The sequence below is a fragment of the Orbicella faveolata genome, unplaced genomic scaffold (assembly GCF_042242905.1).
Source record: "Orbicella faveolata isolate gen_17 unplaced genomic scaffold, um_ofav_v1 contig_14, whole genome shotgun sequence".
In the NCBI taxonomy this organism is placed as follows: domain Eukaryota; kingdom Metazoa; phylum Cnidaria; class Anthozoa; order Scleractinia; family Merulinidae; genus Orbicella; species Orbicella faveolata.
Window position 1 is genome coordinate 21,264,446 of NW_028301541.1, and position 19,728 is coordinate 21,284,173.

The following is a 19,728-nucleotide window of genomic DNA, read 5'->3' on the forward strand; positions in this document are numbered from 1 at the left end:
GAGACCTGCTAGAGTATCCGATATTTGCAGCGGGAAAAACGGGGCTTTACGATCCTAATTTTTTCGATTTGGAAAGACATACGTTTCCGAGTAGGGAAATATTTGCTTGTTCAGAGTTATGCGATGGCTGATCAGTCATTACTATCGCCAAGAAAGGATGAAAAATGTGTCGCACAATAAATAAATGGCCCTCTGAAATAAAAAATAGGAATAGCTTCGGTTTAGGGAAATCGAAAGAAAAAAGAAAACAAAAAAGAGCTGAAAAGTTTGTTTTCCTCCTGGTAATGAACAGATTTACCTTTCCTTTCCCGCCACAGGAGACGATTGGATCCCAACCATACCCCTACTGCGTACAAAGGTGCACTGTTTGCGCGCCACAGTACAAACAAAGTAAAGTTTTCTGTATTCAGTTGTATTGTCGTGCGATTACTGTAAGTTATACAACTTAAGCCGTCATGTAGGATATGATGAGGATCACTAGCCAGGTGAGAAGTACTTGAAGTAATATTTCGCCTAGTAGCGATTGTAATTTATGCAGTTTTCGTTCTTTTCTTTTTACTCTAGCTGCTCAGGTCTCGGACGTCGCAACCATTGCATTCAGTTGAATATCTGGACCTCTCAAACCTTGGGTTAGGTACGCTCAAAGAAATTATTCTCTTCTAATTTCTCTTCATCTATGAATGGTGATGGTTTCTCTTCTATTTTATAGTGTCTCTGGAAAGACTGGAATTATGCCCAAAGTTGCAGACGGCGATGGTTCGTGGAAATAAGATTGAATCTGTGCCCGATTTGCGATGTTGTCCGCAGCTGTGGAAAATTGACCTCGCTAACAACGTGGTAAATTTCATTAGTTTGTTGCCCTCAGGGTCTTTTAAAATTAGTCTAAATGCTCATTTACCCATTACCTACTGGAAAAAGAATCACTGTTTGGTCAACGCTATCGTTCAGAGCTGGATAATGCAGCTTATCTGAACTTCAAGCTAACTTATTAGCGGAACCACTTCAACTCAACGCGATCGAAATTTGTAAAAAGCTCGATCGCGGTCAAAGACCAACAGACAACGTCAGTTGCTGTAACTTCAGCCCATTGAGAGTTTTTCAAAAGCAGAAACATCATTAGTTTCTTCTGTTAACCTTTAGTTAAGCTATTTTTAACTTGTTTATTGAAAATTCCGTGTTCGCTAACTACAAAATAATTTTGACGTGGTCGTGGTTTCGCGTTAACTATCTTTATTCATGAGCGGGAGTACATTGACTTTTGTGTTTTGTTTGTGGTAACCGGTTCTTCAAGAAAGACAATGACCACATTATAATGATCTTCATACCATGGCTCGAACTAATTGAAAACAATTGTCTTTGCTAACTCGGGCGTACAAAGTTGTTGAAGTACTTGTTTGTGGTCGTCTGTAAATTTAATTTAGGCAAGACCGCGAAGATTCGTCTCGCCAATATGCGCTTAGTATAAAGTATGCACACGTCAGGAAAACAAAAATATTTTTTTCAGTTTATTTTCTTGTTATAAATCGCGGTTTTCATAAATGGCAAGGGTGGGTAGGGAGCAGGGCGGGGGGGGGGGTGCAGTAAAATTGTGTTGGAGTATTCACTATTCGTAAGGGGGAGTGTTGGGCTTAGTCGTCTTGGGAGGAGGGGGGTAATTTTTGTAAAAAGAGAGAGAGTGAGATCCTGACGTGGGAGGGGGGGAATCTCGACAATACTTTAGAAACCACTTTGTAATAATTATAAAATGATTATTAATAGTGCATTAAAAGCTGTGTTTCTTTGACTTTTTATAACATTCAAGATTGGTGTGATGTGTTAATGTGTAAGCAATGAGAATTAATTTTTTGATAGAACGTTGTATAGTTTCTTTTTTGTGTGTGTCTATCCCTTATTTTAGACACTCATCTTCTATTGGTAAATTATCTGCAAAACAAAATGGAGATTGCTATCGCTTGATAGTTGATGAGGGTGCTGCTGCAGTTGACTAGCATGCATAGAAATCAAGAGTGAATAATCACTTGTTTTCATATAAATCTACTAGTCATTCAAAACTTTATCTAAATCTTCTTCACAGTCACTTTGAAAAAGACAAAGCATCAGCTGCCAGTTTGTTAACAATCGTATAAAACGGTATAATGCTAGGCTACTCACTACTCATTCTATAACAGAATGGATAATGAATAGCGTAACCAATTAGAGGGTGGCAGTTGTGATAGAATGTTAGTAGATTTATTTATCAGTACTAATAGATTGAATGTTTTATCACCCTCTCAAGTAGATTACTCACTCTCATTTTTTATGAGCAATATACTTGTCTTCAATCCCAATCTGTACCATGCTGTTTTCAACTATTTTTGTCCCTAAAGGTAAGAAGCTTGGAAGGTTTGATTTCAGTTGCGGCATTTGGAACACTGATTCTTGCCAACAATGATCTTGATTGGAATGAGTTACAAAAGATAAGACATGTCCACGTCCTGGACCTCTGTCTCCATGGCAACCACAAGCTTGAGATGGATGCTTATTGTGAGTGTTCGATTATAATGATTTAAGGGTGGAATTCTCTTACTAAGGAGACTAGTAGGAAAAACCAGATCTGAGTCACTAGAGTTGAACTTATGTTTGCAGGAGATGCTAATTTTTTTTTTTTATGAGGGTTTGCTATTGATACATTGTGCTGCAGGGTGAGAAAAGTTTAAAACCATGTTGTGTGGTTGCATACAAGAACTACATGTACTTACTGTGCCTTTCAACAAATAACAAATGCATTTTTTGCTACTGTCAGTCAACTGTTCGGCGGCTCCTCCCTGCTTCTGACTACTGCATCTGGAGTGCATGGTAATCAAATCATTGAGCACAGTTCAGACAATTAAAAACAGTGCTTGGTAAAAGTTGGAAGCTAGGAGGAGCCACCAAACATTTGATTGACGGTCGCAAAAATGCATTTGTAGGTCAAGCTTTGAATTTTAGAGTCCGCATGTTATTGAAAGGCGCAGTAATGGGAAATTGTTGATTGCCAGGGTTCTCATTAAGTGCCGGTCGCCGGCTGAAAAACCGGCTACCTTGATTTCTCAGCCACCTACATCTTATGAAATAATTATATATGTAAGTTGTAAAGAGTAATATAATTTGGGAAAACACAGGTTTTTGGAAGGTGGGTTTGCTTAGTAGTTGGCAATTAAACACTACACTACTGGTAAAGGAGACTCTTACAGAACTTGTTTAAGAAAGTTGAAGGGTCATCTTTTCCCTTCATGATAGATTTTGACCAATATCTACAGACAGACTTACCTATCTATGTTTTTGGTTGTTTCAGATAGAATGCATGTTATCAATAGCCTTCCTTTGGTTTGGATGCTTGATGGACGTATTATAACCTGTGAGTTGTACAATTTTAATGCTAGCAGTATGTTGTGACTTTTTACCTGTTGTACTACTGTTTGTGGGTACAGTGGAATCCCAAGTTTTTGAACCTTCAAAGAAAGGAAAATTGGTCTGCAAAATCTATCTTGTAGTTCAAGAAATTCAGGGTAAAATATGTGTGAGGCGAGGGAAATGACTTTTGATTAAGTTGTAAGGAGATTCGAAAAATCAAGGGTGTGATAAATCAGGACTCCACTGTACAGTCATGTATTAAGTAAAGCTGGAGAGCAGTTAGAAAAAGGTAAGTGAAAATATGTTGAGAGTTTGGGAAGAGTGAGGAAAGAGGGATAAAAGAGTGCCCATGATAGAGACAGGCCTATATAACATCTACAATTTGCGGATCCATCTATACACTTTGATCTGAGCCTGTAAGTTGTCACCTATCAACAACTAAATGTTAAACATTAAGAAATCATAAGAAGTAGTAGGTCTGCATGAAACCCTGTCGTTTTCGCCTTGTGGTGTTTGACGTCTATAATCTACTATAATTATATTTTGCAAGTTCACTTGATATAATTTTACATTTTTCATGAATTCTTACTTTGTAGCTGCAGAGCGTGCACAAGTGGAGCAGTTTTTTAAAGATTCTGCATTGTCTGACAGGCCTGTGGTATGTGGCATACTGATATATCCACCAAAAAAAAATTATATTTATTTGTTTAACAAATTTTTGAGGGTATTAATGCTTGCTTTTAATAAAGGATAAATATCCTTGCTGTTTTTATTATTTTGTTTTTTGTTGTTCACAGCGACACAAGCTGCCCAAAAATCAGTTTGTTCCGTCAGCTTTAAAAAACATTGCTGTGACCGGCGTTTTCGGACAAAAGGTAAAACAAGGGGCCAATTTTATGTCAATGGCTTAAATATTAACTTTGCTGAGACAATTTGTGTTTGATGATCGCATCTTTGATAATAATTATTTTATATTGTTTTTTATTAATTATTTATGATTTATTTATTTTACGCAGGACCCATATTGATAGCAGTTTTCATAACTGAAATGGTCATCCTGCATAAATATGTTTTATATTTATTTATTTATTTATTTATATATTTACTTATAATAATGTGAAAAAGATGATGTGCTATCAAGGAGATGTGACTTACATCAGCATGCCATATTTTGTTATTGTACAGTCATGCTCTTATTGGTTGATTTACCGTAAATCTTCGAATTAGTGCCCGGTGCACTTATTTCAAATTTAGGAGAAAATGGGGGGCACTTATTCAAGGGGGGTGCTTATTTAATTTTTCCCAAATGGTGGCCTGACATGATCATTTTTTTCAATACATCATCTGCACGTAAACAACAACATAAGCTGTTTATGGACATAAAGAACTGATCTTTATGATCCTAAAGTTTAAATCACGGTACCATTAGTACTTGAAGTGTTCAACGTGTTCACTTAATGTGTTCACAAACTGAAACAATGTACAAATCTAATACTACACGATGAAAACTATACATCCTTTGTTGTTTCATTACTCATCCACAAAATGGGGGAGGGGAGGGGGGCGCTTATTCGAGGAGGGGTGCTTATTCGAAGGGGGTGCTTATTCAAGGGGGAGTGCTAATTTGAGGATTTACAGTATGCTCATCTGGCAATGGCTAAATCTAAATGTCGCCCAGCGGGTGCCAATAATAAGGGCAATCATCACCCGCTCTCTCTCTAACCTGAGGTTACTTTGACTATGGGTATAATTCTTCTGTCATTATTACCGTACAAAACACTTTCTTTCTCTTTCAAGACTTTGTCTTGGGAACGTTGAATTCTTGGGAAAACAAAACTATCTGTTTGCTGGAGGTTTCTTCTGTCTTTGTTTAGACTAGAGTAAAGGGCAAACACTAGCTGCTGACCATCAGATGCCTCCAGCTAAATTCATGGTTGGATCAATGTTTATCTTTGCGTCTGCTTTTTCTTTTTTTAGAGGGAACACTTGATGAGAAGATTTCCTTTAAAGGAAAAACTGAATGTTGGTAAGTTATGAAAAAAATTTAAATCCCTCAGAATAATGGACTACTCTCTCTACCCATGTACCTCTTGATTGATTGTTCTGTGTTTTGCCTTGTTCTTCAACAAGATCTGGACAAGCGACGACTCTTGTACCTTGCCTACTGTCTTCAGCAGGAAGTCAACCTTTACATGAAAAACACCATGAAGTAAGTAGTTTCTGCACTAAAGTATTTCTCTGACCTAATATAATATTCAGTCAAACATTCAGCATTCTTGTCAAGATCCTAACATCTTTGACAGACCTTTCAAGTACATTCTGCACATCAGGGTATTTGCAGAACAGTAAATGTCAAGCACAGAAGCTAGACAACATAATAAGTTTACATTGGCCAAGATGAAACACTGATAAATCCCAGTTTCATAGCTTGGAGCACTCTTAATTAAGCATGGTTTCTTGGGATCAGGGTAATTTGGAGATTTGGCAGACACTTGTCAATTTCTTAGACTTGTATGGATATGTTAGCTCGACATTTGGTGTTTGGCAATATATCCCTGCACTGTCTTTGGCAGGTCAGTAATGATCTCGATTCAAGAGTCTGTCATCTTAAGCTAATCAAGAGTGAATCTCGCAGTCCTATTCTAATTCACATTCCAAGCAAGGGCATAAAGTTCGTAGTTCTGATATAGGGTAATATGCTAAAATTTCAGAGGCAAAGTGAAGCCATCACTACTGATAGAAAACTTGATAAACTACAGAAATGAAGACAAAGAAAGGTGCAACATGCTACTACTGATGTTAGTGGTGAGTGTTGTAAGTCAGATGGTTAACTCTGCCCTTGACAAGGAGCTGTCTTTCTTTGTAGAGGCATAGTTAAAATTTGGGACCCCTATCTGGGGCATTGCCTCCTATTGTAGCCCCTTTGGATCCCTATCCAGAACCTCTATGGACCCCATGTGGTTAGGGTGTAGGGTGTGTTTATGGCTTAGGTTAGCATTACTGTAAGAGTTTTTGGTTAGGATTAGCACATAAGTTTAGCAAAGGGTTAAGGTTTAACAATAGGATCCAGTAAGGTTAGAGGTTAGGGTTCAGTTACACATGGATATATTTTGAAGTTTCTTAACATTCCAGAATTTTTCACGTGTTGAATCTGAGACTCACTTCTTTCTGCTATGTTAATAATTATTTTCATGTAGAAAGGGATTACTCAGGATTTGCTCAGAGTAATGTTATTTGATGTAACAAGGCTGTGGTCTATGAAATATTACACGGAGCCCAAAAATTCCTAACCATGAAATCTTGGGTGCCCAACACTTAGTTAAACTTATGAAAAAAAATTAGTTTTTTCAGTCACCTAATGGCAAAAGTTAGTTGCCTGTGGCACCCAGGCACTTCTAGAGCACAGCCCTGTGTAAAGCGATTTTTGATGTAACATAATCAATATCTCTTTTTTTATTCAGGCATCTTTGGAATTTGCTATTCCTTCATTGCTGGTTCAGCAAACTCTTGATATTGCAAGACTTCAAAAAATAAGGTAAGTGCTTAAATAAGTATTTCCATTGATGTCAGTTGTTAATGCTCTGTAAGTTTTGATTGTTGTTCAATGATAACACTTACTGTAATTGTGTTTCAGAAATGTAGATACTATGGATGTGTTCATGTTACCTCCCGACATCAGATGCCGCGTGATTTCCTTGCTTCTTGGTGCAGTGAAGATAGAACGAGATCAGCACATTGTAAGTGGTGTATTGTATTGTTCTGTCCTTAATTTAATTTTGCCTTATTATGTTACATGCCCTAAATTGTCTTCCCTGGTCCCTTGGTTTTGTGACTGTAGCAGGTTTTTCACAACCTATCAAGATCACACCATCCAAGTTTGTAAGACACGTTTTTGAGTGATTGAGCAAATTTGCTCCCTTCTCTATCAGTGTATCTTTGACGTAAGTTTAATATTTCAACTCTAATAAATTCTACCAGACTAATTAGTAATTAGTAATTCACTAGATAGCAAAAACACAGACACTCTCTTGTTCTTTAAGCATGATTATGAGAGTGAATGCTGGGGGTGAACTTGGTTGACAATTTGGTACAAACTCAAAAAGTTGGGTGCAAATTCAATTGGGCATGACACCTCCATAATATTATTCTTTAAAACAATTTTTAGCAAAGAGCAGTTCAATCCTAGGGTTTTGGGGAGTAAGATGGCTCACCAGTGCCAACATTTAATTATGTCAGTGTCAGGACCAAAGTGTAACGTTTCATAACGTAGGTGTATGTCCCATTATGTGCATGCGGGAAAATATAATGTGAACTGTAATGATCGTGTAATTACTGTTTGATATGTTGAAATTGTTTTAGGATGGTGGTTTGTACAACAGACTATACCTGTGTCTTTATGATCTTGTGGCTGATCTGGTAAGACTTGCCAATGGAGACAGTGTATCCAAGTAAGACTTCTGTGTTGGATATTTCTAGTTGTTGGACGGTGAATCTTAGCATAATTATTAATAATAAAGTTTACATGTGTGATTTGCATTCTTTCAATAATTTATTTTGTAGATATCAAGCAACAAGGAAAAGGTTGGACTCTAGGTTTGTTTTGTGAAAGTTTTTCCTTTCGTTGACCTTGTACTTGTTTATAATTATTGTAAGTGATAATTTGAACTAGTCTATTATCATCATTACATGTAGTAACCCTCAGTGGATCAATGACACTAGCCAAAATAACACATCCTTAACTTGATGTGTGCGTCTATCTTTCTCTTTGTACACCTAATCCCCCATGGAAGATGCCTGAAATTTAGCGTAAACAACTTCACTCTGTTGATGTTGCCCTACAGAGAGTCTGTGTTGTGTCTATTAAACAATCTGATTATGAGCTCGAGATTTCTATCGTGCTATGGAAATCGAGAGCGAATGATCTAATTGTTTTAGTTTAAATCTACTAGTCATTCAAAACTTAATTTAAATTCTCTTCACAGACACTTTGAAAACACCAAGAAGTGGCTGTCATTTTGTTAAGAAGGGCACACTGCTATGCTACTCACTGTCTATCACAGAATCTATCTATCACAGAATAGATAGTGAGTAGCGTAGCCAATCAGAGAATGGCATTCGTGATAGAATGCTAGTAGATTTATACTAAAAGTGGTTATAACTTGTTCACAGAGAAGGAAAGTTGAGCAAAAACCAATCAAACACTTTCCTTGGATCTCTATTGAGCTATGTCAGTCATCAGCCATATGGAACTTTTTAGGGTCCAATCATAGATTTCTTTCATTGACAAGGGTAGAAGTGTGAAGGAAGATATCAGAAATCTATAATTTGAGAGTGACAGATCCAGCCATCAGTACAGCATCCAGGGCTGTCATTTAGGGCTTTAACCTGCAACACCTGTTTAACGGCTGAGTATCCTTGATGAGCCCTTGATGTTACAGGTGAAGTTGCCTGTTGTTGATACAAATCATCCACAAAGTCACAAGTTTGCTATGGGTGTGAAGACCAAGGCAATGGTTTAGTCAAACCTTAATGACAGCCCTGGTATCATCAGCTCACTTTTCAGCTGGTGAGGATACTCCAAACATTTGATATGATCATTATTCTCTAAAATAACCATTCTATTGGGGGTGATCATTTTTACTGCAGTGATTTTAATTTATGGTTTATTTTGTAATTCAGGAAATCTGGCTACAGATGTTTGTTGGCATCAGAAGTAGTTCAGCTGCTGTGCATTGTACCTGTTTTCTTTGACTTTATTGGAAAAGACCCTGGTAAAGAATATTCTTCTTATTTCTGGTCCTAACAATGAACATGTGTATAGTATTATCAACAAAGTTACTTAATTTCAAATTGCCCGGGAACAGTGCAGTAAATTTTGAATCCCAAATTGTTATCTGTAGGAGTTGCCAGTGTGATTCCTTCAAAAACCTTTAGCAAAATAGCCAGTGTTAATCATTCTACTTCTTTGAGGAGGCTTGTAATGATCTGAGGACCTTCTGCTTTCATGGATTGAGTGTATCACCAATTTTGTGATTTAGGATACAATTTTAAGAATTTTCATAACAAACCTCACTTGTTCATAAATCTACAAGGATCTTCGATTTCTTTTAGGGACCACTCTCCTTTTAAGTTTTTCTCTCTTTATATTCCCATGATACTTTCCATGGCTAGTTAATAATTAAAATCTTCCTTGCATGCATGTATTTCTAAACATTAGCAATTGGTATTTGACTAAACATATACTGATCAAAATTTTGTTTTATTTTTTCAGGTGTTTTGGACCTAATAATTATAGCTACTAAAGATTCTACGATTGGTGAAAAGATCAAAGCATTGACCTGGAAGGTTCAGTCTGATGGGGTAAGAACATAAACTCTTCTTAGGCAATTACACTTGTGGTAGGCTCGGTGACTTACTGGTTTGTGCACAGGGCTCCGTTATTATTAGCCCTGGCCGGGGACATTGTGTTGTTTTCTTGCACAAGACTGTACTTTACTCTCTCAGTGCCTCTGTTCACTCATGTGTATAAATGTGTAAATAGGTCTGGCAAATTTAACTCCAGGGGTATAGTTACCCTGCGATGGACAAGCATCTCATCGAGGGGGAGTAGAAATAGCCCCAGTTGGTCCATCCTATGGAAACTGGAGATAAGCACAAGCCTGATGGGCACTAGGTCCCAAACATAGACTTTACCCACCTACTTGCAGCTACCATAAAGCTACGCGAGCAGTAGTGCGTGTAGTTTTGTGTTGGTTTAAGAGTTGATAAAAGAGAGTGATAACCTTGTTAATATTTTGATTTCTGGGGCAATGTCATCAACTTGTCTTCCAGCAAAATGTGGTTGCTGTAACTTACAGTTATCATAATGATAGAGGAATTAGTGCTCTGGCTTGGGTTGCTTGAAAAGTGGAGAACACTCTCCACCAGATAAATCACTATTCAGTGGATAGCGTGGTTTGTTTTGTTAACACTTATCCACTGGATAGCGATTTATCCAGCGGATAGTGTTACCCAGTCTTTGAACAACTGGTGCCTGTACATTTGTGCTGGTGTCAAGTTTTGTCAAAGAATGTGATCATTAGCTAAGGGAAAAGATTGCAATATCAGCTGCATTTGCCAAAAGCAAAGCTTTGGCAATTCTGAACTACAGCATGATAGTAATGTTAATCCTAGTTGTTCTCATGCTACAGAAAGTGGAAGTAATGTTTGAAAATATAAGCTAGTAATTAGCCTGCAATTGTCTATTGTAGTGACTGCAGTGATAACATTTTTGAGGTAGATGCATTTTTAATAACATTGTTTGATCTGAAACAGGGAGGAAAGAACAAGGTGTCCAGAGAAATTGCTGAATATCTTCTTGAATGCGTAAAGGATGCTAATCCAATGTCATCAGGTCAATTCAATTCTAAAATAATAATTAAAAATACTACTAACATTATTATGGCACTGAACGGATCTACTGATACAGTCTTACAGAAAATGGGTCATGTGTATTGAAGGCATCTGCAGTCAAGTGTTGATCCATACCCATGTTCGATACCCTCCATTGACGTTTCAATCGACACTCGCTCAATACTCTGCTAGATGGACACCCTGGAATACACTTGATTGACAGTCAGCCTAGAGTCAGTCGAGAGTCGACTAATTTTTGATACATGTATATGAGTTGGTCAACACTTGGCCGACTCGAGTGTAGATCGAATGTTGACCGAGTATCGATTGGGATGCCAATGGAGTGTTGATCGTGGGTTTATTGAGGGTATCAATTGACACTTGATGGCAGATGCCTTTAATAGGCATGATCCAAGAAAGTGATACCACAAGCTGATGTTTTATTCTACTGAAGTGCAACTTATGTATGGGAAAACGGAAAATGTCTTCTGTTTCTTAATTGCTCATGTGATGTAATAGAATATTGCTTATTGTTTATTCTTTAGGAAAAAGGAGCAAAGAAGATGAAAAACTCAAAAAAAGCCAGCTGCAAAATGACTGTTTAGAACCAAGCTATGTCATTACAGTAAGCTATTGATAATACTGTGGAATTGTGATTTTTTGAACCACTTTGGGAAGTGGAAGTTAGTTTGAAAATCAGGAGGTTTGAAACATTGAGTGTGAACTTCACTTTACTTTTTTGCCAGTTGAGCAACAAAATGTATTGAACATGGAATCAGGAGGCTTGAAAATTCAAGCACCTAAAAATAAGCCATTACTGCAATGTTAAAATCCTAATATTGGGCTAATGCTTAGGAGAACAAAGCAAAAGAAATATCATTGAGGTCAAGGGATGAAACATGGTACAGTGTAAAGGTTTTAAGTATTTCAAAAATGGCTGACTGGAATTCTGGTTGTGTTTGTTCTGCAACCAATAGTTCAGTAAATCTAGAGACCTACATGTACTGCACTAGTTATAAAAGTAGGTAACAGCATATTTTGGTTGTCAGAGGGTAAACCGTTGATGAGGTTGCACCACGTCGAGGGGAGAAATACACTGTACTCCTAGTCATTTACTGCCTCAGGAACCAAGGACAAGGACAAGCTCTGGCAATGTGAAACACAGTGGCTCAGTTCAGACTACATTACTGTACTAGTAGCATGCTTGTTCGACACTGTTTTGTTTTTGTTTCAGTCTAAACGGCTGGTGAAAACAAGCCCAGAGAGACCTCAGTCCTCTATAGAGTCGGTCTGGTCAAAACTGCAAAGGTTTGTCATAATTTAATACAGTTTCGAAAGTAATCTTGAAGGCAATTAATAATTGGTTGTTTTTTTACTATGGTTTTTAAGATTCTTTTAAGAGCAGTCTAATATATTGGTAAGTAATTGGCTTAGTTTGGTTCTGGTTTTACAAGACTCATTTAAAAACCACTCTAAGATATTAACAGTAGTTTCATTGGTTTTTTTTTTTATTGTGACCAGGTTCACAAAAACATGACAATGCATTTTTAGCACAAATTTAGAATTTCAGTTTGGTAGAAACTATTTCCTTTCTTTATCAAATCAACCCACATAACCTAACCACACAGGATTTACATCATGAATTTCCTATATGTCACACCACCACACCTTGTACTAGAATCATGAGAATTTCCTTCTATTGTTTGTTTCCTAATAAAAGAAGTGCAGTTAGTTAGTTTAATTCAGTGGTTCAAAGTGTTCAAGACCTGCACTTTCAAGTTGAGGACCCCTTGGTCAAGTACTGTTCCTTGTGACCTAAGTTAGTGATTCGTTTCACTCAGGGTTTTGGTATGTCACATTTAACCTTGTTATTATGTCTAAAGTTTAGGTTTTAAGTTCAAAACTACAGTCAACTTGTACTTATCTTAAACCAATTGTTTAATCTTTGCTTGAATCCTCTGTTGATTCATGTCCAAATTGTATCTAGGATTCATTGTATGTGTAGTTTCCAAAACATTGTATTTGTCTCTATATAAGACTCATTTTAGTGCTGAGTTCATTGTTGAAATTAGATATTTCACTGTTAGTCTAGCTTTGTTTAACCCAGCTATGATGACAGATGTTGTCCTGACACAAAGTAACAAGTTTACAGTTTTCTTAGTTTTATGTCGGACAATTATTCAAATTGCTAGCAAGATCAGTTTATTTCATTGTTTTGCTGTTTTGAGCTATTATTTGGTTTATGTTTCACTTGTTTTCAGTTGATTCACATTTAGTTCTAAGAATAGCTTTTTATTAGTGCCAGATAAGAGGATTAATATTTTACTCAGTGTCATGCAATGCTTTGTAGGAATTTAGTGAATGCTCATTGTAACACTCAAGTTTTACTATTATTTCTGTATTATATTTTGATTATGTTATTGTAATATTTTTAGTGATTTGCTATTTTAATTTATTCTTTTCAGTTTGCAATCACCCTTTTTTTTCCTTTTGTATAATTTCTGTATTCCTGCATAAATAAATTTTATTGTGGCTACAAGTCTGTTTCGTTGTTCACTAACAACACCAGAACCTGCCTCGGTCACATTTGGCGCTGCGAGCAGGGTACAAAAAAAAGAAATCGAAAAAAGTCAGCAATTTTATAAAAAGGGTGGTTGCAATAATAGCACAAGGATCAAATCACCATGACTACAGAGGAGCTATCAACAAAAGTGGATGAATTGACCCAGATGTACAAGGAGGCAATGGAAGAACTAAAAGCCCTGAAGGAATCCACCAATCTGACTCAAGTGTCATCCTCAGTACCAGCAACAACAAATGGTGCAAAGCAAATTGTTGTCTTTCCCCGCGACAAGAAGATAAAGAACTTCACTGGGAAGAAAACAGAAGGTGACCAACCAGTTGAAGACTTTATAGAAGAACTGAAGACAACATTTGAGGCACGAGAAATGACCCCACCCGAGAAAGTGGACTTCATAATGTCTCACCTGGATGGACCAGCAAAAGAAGAGGTACGAATGTACAGCGAAAAGGAGCGAAGTAACCCAAGCTTCCTTCTGGATGTTCTCGCACGAGCATTTGGAGAGAAACGTTCCAGCTCTCAACTCCTGAAGATGTTCTACGAGCGTAAGCAGAAAGAAAATGAAACACTTCGAGGGTACTCGTACAGCTTGAATGAACTACTCAAGCGTGTCACCAAAGCAGATCCAAAGGCAGTCCCTGACCCAGAGAAGACTCTACGGGACCAATTTGCAGACAATGTAAGGGACCCCTTTCTTAGAAAGGAACTGAAGAAGTTCATCCGAGAGCATCAGCCCGCATTCTTAGATTTAAGGGAGGAAGCCTTACGCTGGTCAGAAGAGGAGGAAAGACCACAGCGTGCAAGGCCCCCATTATCACAGGAAGTAGCAGCTGACATCCCAGATGAGAGTTCTCAGTGTAGTGCTGCTAGCTCCGTCGTCACCCCCATGGATAAGGTATTGGAGGTCCTGCTCAAGCAGCAGAAGTCCTTAGAAGAACTGACGAGTTCAATTAGAGACCTCAAGCAGCCAAGGACCCAAATCCCGCCCAAGGAATGGAGTAGACAGCGCCCTAATATTGTTTGCTTCAAATGCAACAAGAATGGACACATTGCCAGGAACTGCAGGGTAAATGATGACCGCCTTGTCAGGAAGGGACCACCACAAGGTAGACAGCGCCCTGACAAGCCGTCAAACTAACTCCCTCTGCCACAAGGAGCCAAGTGACAGTAGGGGACAACAGTGGCTCAAATATGGATGTGTCAAGAATGTATGAGAAGGCAGTTGGAGAGTGCCCAGTGGCGACAGTACGACTGGGTGAAGTGGACGTACCTTGCCTCTTGGACTCAGGATCTGAAGTATCCACAATTACAGAAGAGTTTTTCAATGAACACTTTCGCCCTCAAGGGAAAACACTTTTACCTACCGGCGATTGGTTAAGACTTACAGCAGCAAATGGACTAGAGATACCATATGTCGGATACCTAGAACTGGATATTGAAGCCCTGGGAGTCATGATCCCACAAAGGGGAATTTTAGTCGTTAAGAGTCCAGCGAGTGAAGAGGCCAGGCAACGTAAGAAGATAACCCCTGGATTAATTGGAATGAACATTATTACCCAACTGCAAGAACCTTACAAAAATGGAAAAACGGACATTTTACCTGAATGGAGTGAAGTGTTGAAGATTGTTTCAAGTGCCAAATCTATTTCAGCACGTGGTTTTGCAAAAGTAGCTGGTAAGACCAAGGTTAGAATTCCGGCTGGATCTGTTTCTGTTGTCAAAATATCTGGATGGCATGGACCTCAAACAAGTAACACTGCTGCTCTTGTGGAACCATTAAGTGGACAGACTCCGGGAAACCTGATTGTCATAAATACAGTTACCGGTGTAGTTAATGGACAGCTTCATGTAAGAGTTGCGAACATTACTGATGAAGATGTCTGGCTTCAACCCCATACAAGAATAGGAGTACTTCACGAGATTAATAATGTTATGGATACTAAAAACACTGTTGACTTCAAGAGAGTTTCAGTCAATGAAGAGATGGTGTTTGTCAGAGAATCCACAACAGAAGAAGACCAAACACAACCTTTGGCATATCCAATTGATCTATCAGCCGTAGAATGTACACCTGAGCAAAGAGAGAAGCTTGAGACTCTCTTCCAGAAACATGCCAGCGTCTTTACAGAGAATGAGAATGACCTTGGATACACAGAAACAGTCAAGCACAAGATCCCAACTATCGATCAAGTACCAGTTGCACAGCCTTACAGAAGAATCCCACCAAACCAGTTTCAAGAGGCAAAGGATCACATACGAAAACTCCTGGATGGTGGCATCATTCGAGAAAGCCATAGCCCTTACGCCGCACCTATTGTGCTTGTCAGAAAAAAGGATGGATCCCTGAGACTATGCGTTGATTACAGACGTCTTAACTCCAAGACAGTAAGAGACCAGTTCCCTTTACCAAGAATTGAGGAATCTATTGATGCCATTGGAGGTGCAAGATGGTTTTCAACGATGGACCTCGCAAGTGGGTTCAACCAGGTTGCCATGGACGACGAAGACAGGCACAAGACTGCCTTCACAACGCCGTTCGGAATCTTCGAGTACAACAGAATGCCGATGGGTTTGACCAACAGTCCCGCGACCTTTCAGAGGCTTATGCAAACCTGTTTGAACGATTACATCTTTCAGATACTGCTTGTGTACCTGGATGACATCATCGTGTATTCCAATACCTTTGATGAGCACATAGAGAGACTTGACAGAGTCTTTACACGACTCCGAGAACATGGATTAAAACTCAAACCAGAGAAGTGTCACTTCCTTAGACGTAAAGTCACATATGTTGGTCATCAGATCTCTTCTGATGGTATCACAACGGATCCTGAGAAGACTCAAGCTGTATCAGAATGGAAACTGCCAACAACTGTTAAAGAACTGAGATCATTCCTTGGATTCTGCAGTTACTATCGCAGATTCGTCAAAGACTTTGCAAGGATTGCTGGACCATTACACCAACTAGTTAACAACTGCCTGCATGAGCTGAAAGTGGAGAAGAAACTTAAAGTCCCATTTGTGAAAAGGTGGAATCCAGAATGTCAGACTGCATTTGATGCATTGAAGAAAAAATTGACTCATCCCCCGATACTTGGATTTGCAGATTACAGCAAGCCATTCATCGTAGAAACAGATGCCAGTCATGTGGGACTTGGAGCAGTCTTATCACAAGATCAGGATGGCCAGCGCAAAGTCATTGCTTATGCCAGTAGAAGATTGAGGCCAAGTGAAAGGAACCCAAGAAATTACAGCTCCATGAAGCTTGAACTGTTGGCATTGAAGTGGGCAGTAACTGAGAAATTCAGAACCTATCTCCTTGGTTCAAAATTCGAAGTTTACACCGACAACAACCCCTTAAAGTACTTACAGACCACTGCCAAGCTTGGTGCCTTGGAACAGCGATGGGCAGCTCAGTTGGCTTTATTCGACTTCTCAATCAGCTACAGAAGTGGACGATCTAATGCAAATGCTGATGCCTTATCACGCCAGCCTCATGAATCATTGACACCAGAGGTAGACGATTCAAAGGAAGATGAATTATTACACATTGAGTCTATAGTTACTCTAGCAACTCCTGTACCTCCTGACCTGAGCCATGCTATTGTGAAGACGCCTATCCCAATTGAAGTAAGACGAATGGCAGCATATGAACCAGACCATGATTTAACAGCAACTGATCAGACAACTAATGATGCTAATAAGAAAGCAACAACAGATGAGCCAGTAATTGCCACTACATCATTCCCCACTCACACAAAGGAAGAACTTATCAACATGCAGAAGGCTGATCCCACAATTAAAGAATTCCTAAAGTTCTGGGAGAGGGATAAGAAACCCACCTTTGCAGAGAGAAAGCAGCTTTCCCACGAGTGTGTCACCCTGTTGCGACAGTGGGATAAAGTTGCCAGAGAACAAGGCCTAATGTACAGAATTGTTCAGGATCCCAAACTTGGAGAACTGAAACAGCTTCTGTTACCAGCCACTCTGAAGAACAAAGTTATCACTAGCCTGCATGATGATATGGGACATCAAGGATTAGAAAGAAGTCTTCAGCTGACACGTGAACGATGTTATTGGCCCAGAATGTACTCAGATGTGGAGAGTTGGATCAAGAACTGTGAAAGGTGTACCTTATCAAAGATGCCAAACCCGAGAATCAGACCACCCATGGGAAATCTATTGGCGACGAAGCCACTTGAAATACTAGCAATAGATTTTACAGTCCTTGAACCAGCGACTGACGGAAGAGAGAATGTTCTTGTTATGACTGATGTCTTCACAAAGTTTACTTGTGCAGTCCCAACAAGAGACCAGAAAGCTGTTACAACAGCTAAAGTTCTAGTGAAAGAATGGTTCTTCAAATATGGAATTCCCCTAAGAATTCACTCAGACCAAGGAAGAAACTTCGAAAGTGAAGTTATTGCAGAACTTTGCAGACTTTATGGGATCAAGAAATCTCGCACTACACCCTATCACCCCCAAGGTAATGCACAATGTGAGAGGTTCAACAGAACAATGCATGATCTGCTAAGAACCCTCCCTCCGTCTAAGAAGCGCAAGTGGCCTGAATACCTACCAGAGTTATTGTATGTTTACAATGCCACACCACATTCATCAACGATGTACAGCCCCCATTATCTAATGTTTGGAAGAGAAGCTCGACTTCCAATTGATTTACTTCTTGGAGAGGGTGAAGATGTTGAAGAAAGTTCAATTGATTGGTTAGCAGCTCATCAAACAAGGTTAAGAGATGCTTACCAAAGAGCAGGGGAGCATCTCCAGCTCCAAGCCAAGAGACGACGAGAACACCACAATGGAAAAGAGTTTGACATCCCGATCCAGAAAGATCAGATAGTGTACTTACGAAACCATGTACATGGACGCAACAAGATACAGGACGCCTGGGATTCTACCCCGTATAAAGTTGTTGATGTTCCAACAGACCTCTACGGTTCAGTCTACACGGTGGAACCTATCAATGATCCTGGCCAGACCAGAAAGGTGCACAGAAGCAATCTAAGATTGAGTGTGACCAATCCAGACGTGGAACAGAAGGACCCAGGACCCAAACCTGTTAGAAAATCTAAATCCTTAGATCCTAGTAGTGAAGCAGATGAGGAGGATAATTCAGATGAGGAGCTTGTGTTAATTCTACCCAAAGAATGTACAAAGGTAGCCCCAGAACCCTCTAATGGACCAGGACCTACAGGCCAGACCAGTGCAGACCCAGCCTGTTCAGAGGAGAGAGTACCTACCGTTGAAAATGATACAGAACCTGTACCTTCAGCAGAAGCCCCTGTTCCAGAAACTACATCTCCTATACCACCTAGACGAACAAAGAGGAAAACCGCTGGAAAACACAAGAACAGGTTTAAGCAACCAAAAACTGCAGTAACAAGTTCCATAACTATTACAGTCAATGAACTCTCAATTTATTTAGTTATATCGACTTTATTAATTTTGTATGGACTCTATGTCTAGAATTTAGTAACTATTAATACACATGTTGTGGACGACAGTGTTAAGCAGGGGAGTGTGTGACCAGGTTCACAAAAACATGACAATGCATTTTTAGCACAAATTTAGAATTCCAGTTTGGTAGAAACTATTTCCTTTCTTTATCAAATCAACCCACATAACCTAACCACACAGGATTTACATCATGAATTTCCTATATGTCACACCACCACACCTTGTACTAGAATCATGAGAATTTCCTTCTATTGTTTGTTTCCTAATAAAAGAAGTGCAGTTAGTTAGTTTAATTCAGTGGTTCAAAGTGTTCAAGACCTGCACTTTCAAGTTGAGGACCCCTTGGTCAAGTACTGTTCCTTGTGACCTAAATTAGTGATTCGTTTCACTCAGGATTTTGGTATGTCACATTTAACCTTGTTATTATGTCTAAAGTTTAGGTTTTAAGTTCAAAACTACAGTCAACTTGTACTTATCTTAAACCAATTGTTTAATCTTTGCTTGAATCCTCTGTTGATTCATGTCCAAATTGTATCTAGGATTCATTGTATGTGTAGTTTCCAAAACATTGTATTTGTCTCTACATAAGACTCATTTTAGTGCTGAGTTCATTGTTGAAATTAGATATTTCACTGTTAGTCTAGCTTTGTTTAACCCAGCTATGATGACAGATGTTGTCCTGACACAAAGTAACAAGTTTACAGTTTTCTTAGTTTTATGTCGGACAATTATTCAAATTGCTAGCAAGATCAGTTTATTTCATTGTTTTGCTGTTTTGAGCTATTATTTGGTTTATGTTTCACTTGTTTTCAGTTGATTCACATTTAGTTCTAAGAATAGCTTTTTATTAGTGCCAGATAAGAGGATTAATATTTTACTCAGTGTCATGCAATGCTTTGTAGGAATTT

General features: G+C 38.7%; 2 protein-coding genes across 4 annotated transcripts in view; both read left to right on the forward strand.

Moving 5' to 3' along the window:
• Positions 1-299: 299 nt before the first annotated feature.
• LOC110062170 (uncharacterized) overlaps positions 300-19,728 on the forward strand; it is a 31,055-nt gene continuing 11,626 nt past the window's right edge. The window contains exons 1-19 of one of the 3 annotated variants that reach the window (XM_089287045.1): positions 300-485; positions 565-634; positions 710-837; positions 2,367-2,523; positions 3,314-3,376; positions 3,969-4,030; positions 4,170-4,247; positions 5,350-5,398; positions 5,503-5,581; positions 6,084-6,177; positions 6,834-6,907; positions 7,007-7,109; positions 7,732-7,820; positions 7,933-7,965; positions 9,052-9,143; positions 9,644-9,732; positions 10,687-10,765; positions 11,310-11,389; positions 11,999-12,072. In XM_089287045.1, the coding sequence (XP_089143171.1) occupies positions 465-485; positions 565-634; positions 710-837; positions 2,367-2,523; positions 3,314-3,376; positions 3,969-4,030; positions 4,170-4,247; positions 5,350-5,398; positions 5,503-5,581; positions 6,084-6,177; positions 6,834-6,907; positions 7,007-7,109; positions 7,732-7,820; positions 7,933-7,965; positions 9,052-9,143; positions 9,644-9,732; positions 10,687-10,765; positions 11,310-11,389; positions 11,999-12,072 (1,514 nt within the window). In that variant the 5' untranslated portion in view covers positions 300-464. The remainder of the gene's footprint in view (positions 486-564; positions 635-709; positions 838-2,366; positions 2,524-3,313; positions 3,377-3,968; positions 4,031-4,169; positions 4,248-5,349; positions 5,399-5,502; positions 5,582-6,083; positions 6,178-6,833; positions 6,908-7,006; positions 7,110-7,731; positions 7,821-7,932; positions 7,966-9,051; positions 9,144-9,643; positions 9,733-10,686; positions 10,766-11,309; positions 11,390-11,998; positions 12,073-19,728) is intronic. The other 2 variants (XM_089287047.1, XM_089287046.1) reach the window with 2 other exon arrangements.
• On the forward strand, positions 12,803-14,933 carry LOC149114496 (uncharacterized). Its single transcript, XM_089287051.1, has one exon. The coding sequence runs from the start codon at positions 13,449-13,451 to the stop codon at positions 14,481-14,483; it is 1,035 nt and encodes a 344-aa protein (XP_089143177.1). The 5' UTR covers positions 12,803-13,448; the 3' UTR covers positions 14,484-14,933.